General features: G+C 35.7%; 1 protein-coding gene across 1 annotated transcript in view; it reads left to right on the forward strand.

Moving 5' to 3' along the window:
* The window catches only part of Wsck (tyrosine-protein kinase Wsck), a 32,913-nt gene extending 18,567 nt beyond the window's left edge, over nucleotides 1-14,346 (forward strand). The window contains exon 4 of the mRNA XM_076186783.1: nucleotides 41-14,346. Coding sequence (XP_076042898.1) covers nucleotides 41-586 — 546 coding nt within the window. The 3' untranslated portion in view covers nucleotides 587-14,346. The remainder of the gene's footprint in view (nucleotides 1-40) is intronic.

Raw genomic sequence — 14,346 nt, forward strand, 5'->3', positions numbered from 1 at the left:
TTACATTTTTCTCACTATGTTTTATTCCATTTCTGTACAGGTATTGGACATTTTAACTGGAGTGGCAAGAGGTATGGCACATCTTTCATCCCTGGGGATTGTACACGGCCAACTTTGTTCCAGGAATGTCGTCCTGGTTGATGGGTTCCATCCAAAGGTCACAGGGTTTGGTTTAATCCATTATCATAATGATTTGTACGTGCCTGATTATCAAAGGTGGCAGGCTGTAGAAACACTACGCACCAAACTCAGCAAGCCTAAGAGTGATGTTTGGTCCTTTGGTTGCCTCATGTGGGAAGCTGTCACCCTCGGGGGAACACCTTATTCGGATGTACGGACTGAGGATGTGGCAGGACGCATCGTTCGGGGTTTACGGTTGGCACAGCCTCAGTATGTGGGAGACAACTTGTATCAGTTAATGCTCTTCTGCTGGCAGACGGATCTTGATGAAAGACCAACATTTGAACATTTGGAACAATCACTGAATAGCTTTGCTGGTGATGACATCACTCCCCATCTTCTCTTCTCACTGTATCCGGCATTCCAGTATGAACAGTATGCACCAAATTTGGAGTTCTTAGATTGAGGGGGGCTTTCTCGGGATTCATGTAAGCCCCTCCACCCCAACCCCTAAAACCTATTTGGTAAATGTCCAACCCATGAATTGCTTGATTGTATGAAAGTAGGAAAATGGAGCATCATGTATTGAAAAAAGTAGCAAGAGCTACTTTTCCTTTTAATCATAATAATGGCAGTGAGATGTAGCATTAGCTCAGTGCTTTGCAGTATTGAAAATCCAGCTGTGTTTGTGTGTGTGCATGTGTGTGAAATTCTTGAATTGTGGGATTGTGCCAAGAGCAATAGTAAAATGTCAACTCTTGGCTCTTCTCCACTTGCTTCAGCTGCCATGTGTCAAAGACTGTAAAATCAGTCATTTTAACTAGTGTGCCAACAAAAAATGTATTCAATTTTTGTTACAAGTATCAGTTTGTATTTATTGTTGAATACTCAAGTTATAGGAATCATATGCTCATTTCTCTTTGTAAAAGAAATCAGAAAGGTAGAGCTACTAATAATTACAGGTGACTGGATTCCTAGAAATGCAAAGGCACCACAATTAAAAGAAAAAGGTTAGACATGGTATGTAGACATCAAGCACATGTTAAAGAATGCACAAAACTTGGACTGACTTCCAAAATTTTCAAGCAGGTTTTGCTTATATGTATGTGTGTATATATATATGTATGTATGTGTATATATATATATATATATGTGTGTGTGTATATGTATATATATATGTATATATGTGTGTGTATACATATATTTTTTTCTTTTCTTCTTTTAACTCAAATTGGGTAGGGAGTAATTATGGTAGAGAATGTAGAGGATTATACCAGTGATTGTGTGTAATACATGCAGATGGGTTTCACTTTTTATTATTGAGGTAATGAGGTATACATGTATGCAATGTTAATATGGAGCATATACAAGGATGACCCAGGAAGAATAATTGACGGAGAACATATGCACAAAATTCACCGCATAACACTATTGTAAGGTATGTATGAAGAGGTTTTGATTGTTCACCTATAAGACACAGGTTCACTTAATTAAAGTCACAAAAAATAATACATTCCTGTAAAAAGTTATTTTTTGAAAGTTGTTCTATGTTTAATTTCTGTGACTGCTCAGAAGTGATTGTGTAGATGGATAAAGATTTCAAAGACCTATGACAGGTACTTGCAGGTGTTAGTCATGCAAAATAGACAACAGATGGAATCGTGTCTGCCATGCATCTAAGACCCATCAACATTCTTACTTCTTTGTGGAGCTCCAAATCAAGTAACCAAGAGTCAATAAATGGACCCTCTAGCTCAAGGCCTCCCAGCTATGGTCCTGATGTGAATGTGGTGTCACTTGCTGCATTGCTGATGACTTGGGTAGTGGGCAGGAGACAGGGATGACCTTTCATCTATAAAGAGTTAAGATGAAAGGGAAACAAATGGGTTGGGGTTGGTTCATGCCTTGGTTGGCTAGTTCCCTTATAAGTGGGCAAAAAGCCTTTTGTATATAAATAGATGAATATGGAGATCTGAGGGGCCAACACTGGCCTTGGAGTGTCTGAGGTAATGCAGCAAGGCACTGCACTTCCACAACAGGACCTGGCAACAAATGGGTGGGATGGATGAGGGGTGGGTATGTGTTTTTGACTCGGACACCTCCATTATTAGGGGGAAAGGCCCTTTTAGTATGTGTATGTATGGCTTTTATTATTCTTATCATAAAGACTTCAGTATTTGTAACATAGTACGCACATTCCACTAGAAATATGTTAACATTCCTTGGTTGTGTAGACTGCAGCAATTAATTCAGTTTTGTGATAGATGTGCAGCTTTATTTGTTGATTGAATACAGATATTTGTGGCAGTTGTTATAGCTTGAACAAACAAGGCAATATTTGTTATATTTATTCCACAGCAGTCAAAGAGGACAGGAGTCTCTGTGTTATGTTTGACTAACACTCCTCAGTTTTTAAGATAGTGTACAAATACTTGGTTCATATCACAGATGTGAACAGAAGAATCAAACATTATTCTTATTTATGATATGTATGCATCTGTATTAATAATAGTTTATTGCATTCCATTTTTAAATGTAATGAGTTCCATGGTATATGAACACATGAAATTCTCCTCCCTCCACCGTCTCTCTCTCAAATGAGTGTGTGTGTGCATGTACACAGTGGATGCAAAAATATTTTAGGAATCAGCTGTCATAAACACTTGTCACATTACTCAACTTTATCTTGAGTCTCTTGACATTTTTCATAATGGATTTCAAGGCGAAGTAGAATCGATCACTCTGTTGCCCCTGGGGTGTCTCTTCCAGGAGACCCACTGGGGAGGATTCACTGGACAAGACCCAGACACTCCTGTGCCACAAAAGGCATCAAATTACCCCCAACCTTCTCAGGAGACAAAGATGAATAGCATGGAAAGTATTTATGAAAGGCGTATGTATGGATTGTATCTATTTCCTATCTTACTCCCACCCTTTCTTTTTCTCTCTATCTGTTACACACACACACACACACTGAATCTAAACCATGGCTTTTGCATATGTCTTATAGTTAACTTTTATTTTAGTGATAAAGTTTCAACTAATTGTAGTTGAGGTATATTTCACAGTTTTTCAAGTCAGACTGAAGTTTTCATTTCTTTTAGATGGAAATGAGAGAAAGATGAAGTGACTGTGTACATATGTGTATGAATATATATGTATATACTCCATGTGAGTGTGTGTGTGTATGTGTATATATGTATATGCATATATATATGATGCATGTGTGCAGGTATGTAGAGAGGAGATGGATTGGTTCTTTGATGGTCTGATGCAGGAATGTATTTTAACAATGAAAGAAGTGAAAATTGGGACTGAATATTAAAGTAGAAATGAGGGGAACAGAAGAGATCAATGGAGGCCGAATCTCATACTCTGCAGAAGATATGTTGTTAATGTAAAATGAAGCGCCAGAAATTCACTTTTTTAATTGAAAAGGAAATTAAAGGTAAATATCAGTTAGAAGGAGAGAATGTATCAAAATTAGTGTGAAAGATGGAAGTAAATATAAAGTTTCAGAAAGTAATCAGTCACAGCATTGCTTTATTTTGCTCTGAAGAGATCTATTCTTGGGGGAAAATTGTATTCAGTAACAAATCATGAGACTTTAATAGTGCGATTATGTATCTAAATTAATGAAACTGATATATTATGACTAACAGTATTTGGCATATTTAGAGAAGGGTCATTAGTATGTTCTCCCTGTTTCAGTGATGGATTGGAGCAGGTGGGTGTAACAGCAACATATAAGTTATTGACATATTTATTATGATACTAAAAATTTGGAAACCACAATAGATTTATATAATTTTTATATAAAGGAAGAAAAATGAGAGTGATACTTAAGAGAAAAGAACACAATATGGGTAGACATGATATGTGGAGTACCCCAAGGCTCTGTATTGGCCCCAATAATGTTTGCTATTTATATAAACGACATGGATGAAAGAATTACGGTAAATGCTACATAAACTTCTTTGCAGATGATGCAAAACTATTGAAGAGAGTGAGTAATGAAGAAGACTGTAAATCTTTTCAGGGAGATCTGGACAAAGTCTGGAACTGGAGTAAAAAGAACGAAGTGAATTTCAATATTAAAAAATATAGTATAATGGAATTTGGAAAAAGCAAAAATAGAATATCTAGTAAATACAAAATTGGAACAAAAGAAGATGCAAAAGTAAATTCAGAAAGAGACCTAGGAGTGATCATTTCAAATGACATGACACCAGACAAACATGTAAACAAAATAGTTGGAGAAACCTACAGCTTAATCAGATCAATGAAAGTGGCCTTTGACTACATGGATGAGGAGATGGTGAAGAAAATCCTAGTTACACTGATAAGACCAAAATTAGAGTATGCAGCGACACTATGGACACCCAGTACAAAGAAAAAACATAAACTAGAAAGAATTCAAAGAGCACTAACAAAGATGGCACCAACACTCAGTATGCTGACATATGAACAAAGATTGGACAAACTAAAATTATTAACTCTGGAGCAAAGAAGAGAAAGGTGATTTGATATCCACATATAGAATTATGAAAGGGATGGAAATCCTTGACAGGGATGATCAACTTAAATGGGACAATAGAAATACTGTACAAGGGGACATAAGAAGAAACTTAAGAAGGACAATTACAGAAGAGATCTGAAAAATAATATCTTTCCACATAGAGTGATAGATACATGGAATATATTAAAAGAGAAAACAGTGAGTGCTAAAACTAGACACGACTTTAAGAAAAAACTGGATGCGGAAAGATACAACTGCGGGTTCCTACGAGCATAGCTCTACTCCCGCAAAATACAACTAGGTAAATACAGTATAAAGGCCCACCCCCCTTTTTAATGGGAAAACAGGCCTTTTAATTCATGTATGCATATAAAACTATATACTATTTTTGTTTTCAAGGAATTTTTATTTAGATTTTTCCACCAATATATCTCTGAAGAGCAAAAAAGTAATGATGAATAAATCATGAAAATTGTGACTGATTGCCATATGTAATTGTACATTGTCACTGATAACCTCTACTTCTTTGTTGACAGCATTATGCCAAAGAGGTGGTAAAAGAGAGATTTAAGGAGAGTACCAGAAAGGAGATTCTTCCTTACATGAGATTGGTCTCCAATTATGAAAATGCTGTGTAACTCGGGTCTGTAAAGATATTCCCATGGCTGGATTTACTAATAGGCATAGTAGGCCATTGGCCTAGTGCCCACAGGTAACTGGGTGCCCACTAAAACTAGTTTATCACACATGAATGGTAAAAGAATGTAACATTAGATTAGGCAGACGTATTAAAGTGCAATAAGTATTTTTCAGTAAAAAGTAACCATATTCAATTAAATTCAACTGAAATGTGCCATATCTTTATAAATTTGGGGACTCACTGATGATTTTGGCCCAGGGCCTACAAGTAGGTAAATCTAGCCCTGGATATTGCTACGGCATCTACAGTATTGACTCCATGAAACTTGCATTGTCAATATCCCATGTCGGTTTACCACCTGAAAATGAATGACAAGTGACATACAAATTTTATTAATTTAGAAATTTATAAGCATTGCTATTATTCATTTTTAATGATTAAAAAAGAAACAGGGGTGAAACTGATTACCGTCCAAAACATTACAAATACTGAGATGGATTTGATGAGTGTAAATATTTAGAAGATTAGTGGTATACAAGGAAATGGGGCACAGAGATCTTTAACCAGAAAAAGCAGTGGAGGTACTAAACAAAGGTATGGGAATATTATTTATAATTACACACACACACACAGTCACAAGGTCTTAACAGGTGTTTAACAGAACAAGATATTCCGAGTGTAAAGTATGAACGGTGGATAACAAAGTTGGACAAGACTTTCATGAATGTATATATATATTGGGTATATATATACAAGTATACAGGTTTCACAATTTGTGTTCATTTTTTTTTTTTTTTTTTTTTTTTTTTTTTTTTTTTTTTTTTCAATTTACATTTCTGGAACATTGAATGGTACTGTAGAGTTAATTTTTTTACAAATTATCTTTTTGTTAGATTATGTGATATTTGAAATGTACTTAACTCCTCATATGTTTAATCTAAACCCATTTTTGCACAAATCTATTATGAGGGAAAGACAAAAGGCATGCTCGAATTTGATCTTCCATCAGTGTTTGAAGTGCTGGTCAGTAGTTTTAGACCTTTGAGGTGTTGTGAGCTCAGATTGATTAATATGAAACAATCCACTGGCAGGAAACATTGGTAAGGCATGTTCTTCAGGACTGGTGTCAGATACTTATACATTTATTTGACTAATTTACCATTTAGCAAGAAAGGTCATATACACATAACTATTAAGTACAGTAACCGAACATGTAGTTAGTTCTTTGATGACTGAATATATAACAAGACTTTCATGGTTTTACCTACATTTATTACATAACACATGCAGATACCCCTGTAAGTAAACTAGCCTTCATTTGGTGAATGCTTAGTGTCATGTGTCTTCCTAATGTATGACTTGTTTATTTTGATCAATTTTAGATACCTTTTCCTCACTTAGCAGTCAAGTCAGAATTGTATTTATGTCCCCATCCTTATTTTTTCCTTAACTATCAGTCATAGTAGGACAGGAACAATCCATTATAATGCTCCATAGAAATCACCACTCGTCCATGCTGACTTGTGAAATTGGGAAGGAAAGTAGCAAAATTTACAAATTCTGATATTTTTATGCTGCAACAATGAAGAATTGCCAAATTAAGTATTATGAAAATGGTTAAAATCTGCAAAAGATTTTCTCTTGAAAGAGGTCTCCAACCCATTCACCATGAGCAAATCTATCTAACTTCCAAGACTAAAAGAAAAGATAGAGTAGGAATAGCTTCTTCACCCTTGTTTTGAGTAGACAGGAGTGGTTAAATGAATTTCACAGAAGAAAAGTAGAATGGAGGAATAGTGTAGATAGATTGATCCTCTAGATAGTGATTGACCACCCATTGTCTTGGGGAAAACTTGCTTCTGAACCCATTTGATATTGGAAGAAGGGGTAACTCCAAATGAAAGAAACTATTGCTTTACTCCCCAATACTTGGATCCCCCCCTTGGATTCCTGAAGAACACAATAACAGGTCTTCACTCTACTCAGGCTCTCAGAAAGAAATAAGTTTAGGTTAGTTTAGAAAGGGAAAAATATTTAGCTCAGGTAGCAGAGAATTTAGATCCACCCTTATCTTTTAGAAAGGAAAGAGCTACTAGTGACCTCCATTTGCACATGGGACAAAGGTGTTGGTCGCAGCTCATCTCCTGGCATGAGCTCATAATTTATTGGCTGCTGTTTTTGTGGTAGTGCAGGGAGGAATTAAATTATCCTCCATCTCTTTTTCTCTTTTATCTTATCTCCCCTTCCCATCCCTTCCCTCCCTATGGCACAATTTACAAGATGAGAGCATGAGGAGTACCCAACTCCTCCATGAATGAAAAACATTTCCTCAACAACAGTGGGATGGAATGAAGGGATTCCTTGCTACTAAAATGAAGCCATGCTATCTGGGTTTTCCATGTGAACATTATGTACATAATTTCCAATCTTGGCAGTTTTATGAAACACAACAACATTGAGCTAGAGCCCCTCCACTCAGGTTCCTTTGCAGCAGGAACAGATATTAGTAAGAATGACTTAGTTAGAGTAGAGTTGAGGCTGTCCACTCACATTCAGATTAAGAAGTTGCCCTCTCCCTATGTACACAGTATACCTGCATCCCTTGTAATTCACAATTTATGCTCATGTGTACTTATGTATGACCAACTACATGCATATCTGCAAATGGTGGTCCTGTAATGTGGACATTAGAGAATTATATTCCCTGCTGCCCATCTACAAAAGACTATCAACCCTCGCATCCATGTCAAGGTACTAACACTCATTCTCCAGACCAACCCCAAGATATGTTTATCAATTTCAACTGTATTTTCTCCACTTTTTCACAAATATGACTCCTGTTACCCTCCTATACTACTATGAGCCAGCGAGAAAGAAGCTGTTGCACACTAACACAACACACATCAGTCTGCAGTTTCTTCCCAGAGAGAAAGGAGGGTTGTTGACAGAGTCTGCAGCACCTGTATGCTTGCTATTAGAGGTGAACCCTTAAATGTCCCTACATTTCAACCCAGTAAAGGATGGTTTAAGAATTTTAAGGGACAGTTCATTATCTAGAATATCTAGGTCACTGGTGAAAATGGATCTGCAGACCATGTTGTTGTTGTTGTTAGAAAATTCTGAGGTCTTTTTACGTGAAAAGATGAAGGAAATGTAGTTGAATTAAAAAAAGAAAGACCTTGGGCCCAGTCTAGGGACCAGGTGTCAGTTCCTCAGGGCTGCATCTTTAGATAGAACCGAGGGTGTTGACAGGTTTTAAAGACTGCAGTTGCAGGAGAGATATGATCCTCTTAGCTGTCAGTCTCACTGGACAACCACTTCCAGGTAGCTGTCATTGGTCAAGTGGAAGAAGAGGAGTAGTATGATCCTCAGCTAGCCTTGGATAACCTGGCTGAAGGCTAATAAAGAAAGTAACAGAATAATTTTGTTGCATTGATCCATCCAGAGTAAGAGCCCTCAAACATGAAAATGTTAAAATGTGGATAAGCTAGTCCATAGAGACATGAAGCAAATAGTATTGTAAGCCAAAACAATGCTCTTCATTCAGCAGATAATGTCTGCCACCAGTCATGATGCTAGCCCTCCCCCCTCCACAACAAGAATTAAAAATTATCTTGAGATCCCAGTTGTAACATTTTATCTTGAGTCTGTCCCAGCTGCAACATTTTATTACTTGATTCATTTATTCTAGCTGTTGCCTGGTAATGTTATTCACTTGAAGGAAGCTCCTCAACCAAAGGATTGAATAAATAGATATTCATAATCATGTTTCTTACAAATATGAATACTTGATATAACAGTTCATGATACGAGTGTTCTTACATATAATAACTTCCTAGGGTGAGGGTAGCTCATGTTCATGTATTACATGTATTAGCAGGGATAGTATTTTAACCCCAGCATATTAGAAAGGATGACAGTACTTAGGTGCATGTATACATAAGCAGGTGCAAGCATCTAAACAAAGACAGTCGGACCATATACAAGAATATAAGGATGAAGGAGATTGCAAGAGACCATAAGGCCTACACTAGGCAGTTCCATGTCTATTACCACCTATATAGTTCAAAGTAACCAGTGGTATTTGAACTTATGGTAAAGAAAGAGATGGGATGCAGTGAATTTGATTCCTGTAAGACTTGTGTAGCTTAATTATATATGTATGTACACAAAACATCTTGAGAGATACTGTATGTGTTAGTTATATTTCAGATTAATTTTGTTTATAGTGAAGTTGTTTATAACCAAATCTTCCCTGTAGACTTGATGTGGTAAGGGTGGAGTTCATGCTGCCATGAAGATATGAGGAATTAATTTTTAGAAATATATAGAGAATACCATAGTATTTACAGGAATACATAACCAAACCTCTGCTTTCAGTGTTAGTGAAAAAACAGTGTGATCATAGATACACAGGTATTTATCTTTTGTTAACTTTATTGGTTTTTCATGGAGAATTAAATAATTCGGATATCTGAGTACTTGACAGCATCTCACTCATTAAAAATGTCCTGTTTTGAGTGAACTTAATTTTTGCTATCTTTAGTACTAAAGAGCTCATAATATTTTAGGGTATTATTTTCAATACAATTCTTAAATATGAGGTGATGGGAAAATGCTACCTCGGTACCTATTTTATACAAATTACAGCATGATGTAGCTAATGCTCCACTGTTCTTCATTTGTTGGTGGTAGGGATGTGTCCCTAGGAAGTGAGTAGTTTCTCATGTCATCAGCTTTAACCATGCAGGAATAATTCTATACAGTACTTAGTCAGAGAACAGCATATGGTATCTTTTGGAGGATGTTTATTTTTTATAGTATCTCATAAGTAGGAATCAGATGGACAGCCTGTGACAACAGATAACTCCGGCAATATGATCGTTTTCACATGACATGGTATTATTTGGTGAATAAGTTTTCTTGAAGAAAAGGAAAATAGTGATGATAGGTTCATTACATTTGTAAAGCAATAAATGGGGCATTTGGGTGCAGAACGGTGTAAGAGGTTAATATTGTTTCCCATTACAGAAATAGTTTTGTAGAACAATGTATCAGTCTTTCCTGGGCTGCCACCCTAAACAATAAATGTATCCTCCTACTAGAGCAAGTCACCCCCCCTGGCCTCTTTCATTAGTTTCTTTACATTAGATCATTGTTATACAGTACATATAGTGAAGTATAGTAAATGTTTTATCTTTGCAGGCCTCTAAATATTCATTAAAATGATTGGTTACCATGAAGAAATAATTGCTACAGAAACTAAATAGTACATATCCTAAATTTGTGTAGGAGAACTTACATTTTTCAGTGCATACTTTATAATTCAGCAGATAAGATGACAACTGAATCATAAGAAGTGCATCACCATGTAGGCTAGATATAAAGATTGGGCTTTAAAACTCTTCACAAATTTTCAATAGCTTATTTTTGCTGAAAGGTGCTGGACTTGTTCATGGAAATGGCTGATGTAATGTTTACAACATAATAACCAGTGTGATGTTATTTCAGTTGAAGGAATGAAAAAAGAAAGTATATCAAGTGCATCATATATAGACATAGGATAAACATTTCAGTCATTGAAATTGGTTGAACTACTACCTTTAATAATGATGATTTGCATATGATATATTATTTTCATTTATGTTAACAGTTAATTCATATTTGTGGATTAGTACTCACTGATTTAAAATTTCCCTACTGAGCTAAAACCATTAAATTCATACTTTGAGTCTCCTTCAAAAGTCATCTTATCTTGTAGATGCAAGAGAGGGGTTGGAGTTAGAGAGTAAAAGGTAGTGGGAAGTAAGCCGGTTCTTTGTGGATGAGTCTAAGGGTAGATTAAAGCAATAGGTAGTGGAATTTGAGAGGGTGTGTGAGATGAGAAAACTTAAATGTGGGCAAAAATAAGTTTATGATGTATAATGAGTGATGATATTGATGGGTTGGAGATAAGTTTAAAGGGTGAAAGGCTGGCAGAAGTGGAGAGATGCTGTTATTGCATCTTCCTAGTTGTGGGTTCAACTCCCATATTTCTTTCAGGTTCCCAACAGTAACCTGCCCCAACAGTCCAAATGCATAAGGCAAAGGTGATAGATTCAGCTGCACTTATATGCCTCATGGCATATGCTCCTCACCTGCTACATGTGACAGTAAATGGAGGATTGGGGATGGAGGTGAATTTATAGTACAGGAAACAAGTAAATATTTTGGGATTAAAAGTGCTTCAAGAAATAAGTATCAGGAAATGAGAGCAAAGATAAGGGAGTGATTGCACCTAATTGTATGGAGTGGAGACTTAGAATTTGGAGGAGGCAGAAGAGAAGAGGCAAGACAAGTTTGAATTAAAATGTTTGAGAAGTATGGTATGGTAAGTATTATGAGAGTGGGTAGAATGAGAAATATGGAGGTCAGGTAGAGGGTGGGGAACAAATTGAATCATGGATGTTTTTTTCTGGAGAACAACAAACTGTGAGTAGATTCTCCAAGGAAGTGGCTAGGAGCATCCCCAACAAACTGTCACTATACTATACCTATTTTGTGTCCATGACCATGGATTGACAATTACTATTATTCACATAGCATTCAATTGGGTCAACAGCTATCCATAATAGATGTGTTACTATGTAAATACTATACAGAGACCCCACTGTATGTGATACCATTAGCAGATGAGTCAAGATTGTATCTTTTGTGAAGGAAATTTTACACAGGAAAAATTCAACAACAGCAAGATGAATGAGGTTAGTGTTTAGCTAAGAAAGTGGAAGTTTCACAAGTTCAGTTGTGACCACCTTTCCTTGAAGGTGTTGTGATGCCAAGAACTAACACATTAGTAATCAGTAGGTGTAATAAAACATTATTTCTCTACAATCCTTACCTGTAGATGAAGTTATCTTGATCATAGTAATAGTGAATGACACGTGTATTATCTTGGAAACCCAGTAGACATTATTAGCAGGAGAGGTAAACATAGCCAGAAATTCATCATATTCAAAAGAATTGTATCATTGGTTTGGGTAACAGGTTTTAATTAAGAATGTTTTAGATATTCATTTATGTAATCATTAAGAGTTATAGGAACATATCTAGAACAGTGGAGTTGAGCTTTGTCATGTGTTTACTCTTTCAATCCCAGCACCACACATTAACAGAGTGAAACAATGTGGCATGATTCTAGACTGTGGTAGGCCACCATGTGTAAGAGGTTAATATAGTGAAATTGCAAAGCACATAATGTGATCCATACTTCTGGGTTCTGCCCCAAGTTTATGATTTATATACGAGTAACCTTGAATCTCATAATTTTCACATATGAAGGAAATTTTTATTTTCATAAATAAAGATGTTCACCACCTTGACTGGAGTTAACAGCTGGAGGTCCAGTCCAGTTTGGTGTATGGGTAAATGAATTGAACCAAACATGAATCATGGTATGTATTAGCTTACTAGTCACCATTATATGCAGAAATTTATGGACATACCATGGAAACTAATTTATTTACAATGTGTAGGGTTGAATGCTCATTGTCATGAGGTATATTAACCTTTTTTATGTTAGTATCACCATTGTAATCTTTACATATTTTTATGCTACCCTTTTTTCCAGTTTTCATGTGATTGATAGCAAGTTTGGAACATGGAGAGCGAATTAGAAATAAGTGGCATGTAGTGTATTGCTGACTCTCCTCCTTCTTTTCCATCTTTTCTGTTTTTATGAAGCAGCCTTTTATCACTTGTACAAAATAGGTTGTTGACCATACTATATTAGGGTTAATGAAAAGGGTTAATGTTAAGAAAAATTGACTTGGACGAAAAGGTTATTTTTCAATAATCTTTTCAGTTGTGAAGGACTTACCAAATATGTACGAGTCATGAGATTATTTTATTAGATAAATGTGCATGTTATCATGTACGGTACTTAGTGCTGGTGCTTAATCTGTTCTCTTTAAGTACGGCATAATTGTTATTATCGATATATATATATATGTGTGTGTGTATGTATATATATATATATATATATACACATATATATGTATATGTATTTTTTTCTATGTTGGCACCCAGCCAAATTCCATTTTTTGTGAATTTTAGTCATGTGTACATGTATTTTGTCACCAAGAATTTTTAGTATAAGTGTGAATATTTAAGTTAAATGTTGAATACTGTGTATGACTGTAAAATGTATGAATTTGTGTGTAGAGTTGCAGTAGTATCTGCAGTTGCCCAGTCATTGCGATTGGAATTACGTTTACACTATGAAGTCCTGGAAACTTATAATTTTTCCGTCCCATTGTAGTCACTACATGTAAATGAATTTTCCAATTATTGGGTTAGTTTAGTTATGCAAATGTACAAGATCTTGTGCATATAACCACATAACATTAACCTGTGTACACTTGTGTTCACCAAATGCTCAAATGAGGAGCCTACCATGTGTAGCTATCTGTTTGATTGAAATGCAGATGTCTTAGACATTTCTGTTGAGAACTTGAAACTTTCTCATCATTAGGCTTTGCATGATCATGAGCTAAGCCATGTCACAGAAAATTTAAGGTGGTACAGGAATGTAAGCATTTTATCACAAAATAATTGCCTATATATTCATTATCCTGTGTTACATCCACCCTTCCCTGGTATTGTTCTAATATAAACCTATTCCACAGGTGACATATCATGCATGAAATTTAAGTCTGTTTCACTTAACATATACAATTACAGTTACTCTTGTATGCATGTGATATCAGCTACAGACATGTTAGTTTACTGTGTGATTGTAAACAATAGAGGTCACACATGTGTGCATGTGCACAGGATCCTACGAGTGTAGCTCCTTTACTCTATATTACATTTAGGTAAATACACACATGCACACAATTGGTAATTGCAGTTGTACTTATGTTTGTGACACAACTCAAAATTCAACCTATATTGTCAAAGAAAGTAGTAAAAAAAAAAGTTATTGAATTATTATTTTAAATGCTGTGTTCTCCATGGATAGATATATAATCACATACTTCTTAGCATGCAATCTGTACCCTTCTTTTGTATAAACTTTTTTTTTGTA

This window comes from Oratosquilla oratoria, chromosome 6 (assembly GCF_046742065.1).
Source record: "Oratosquilla oratoria isolate Oo_2021 chromosome 6, ASM4674206v1, whole genome shotgun sequence".
Taxonomy (NCBI): Eukaryota; Metazoa; Arthropoda; class Malacostraca; order Stomatopoda; family Squillidae; genus Oratosquilla; species Oratosquilla oratoria.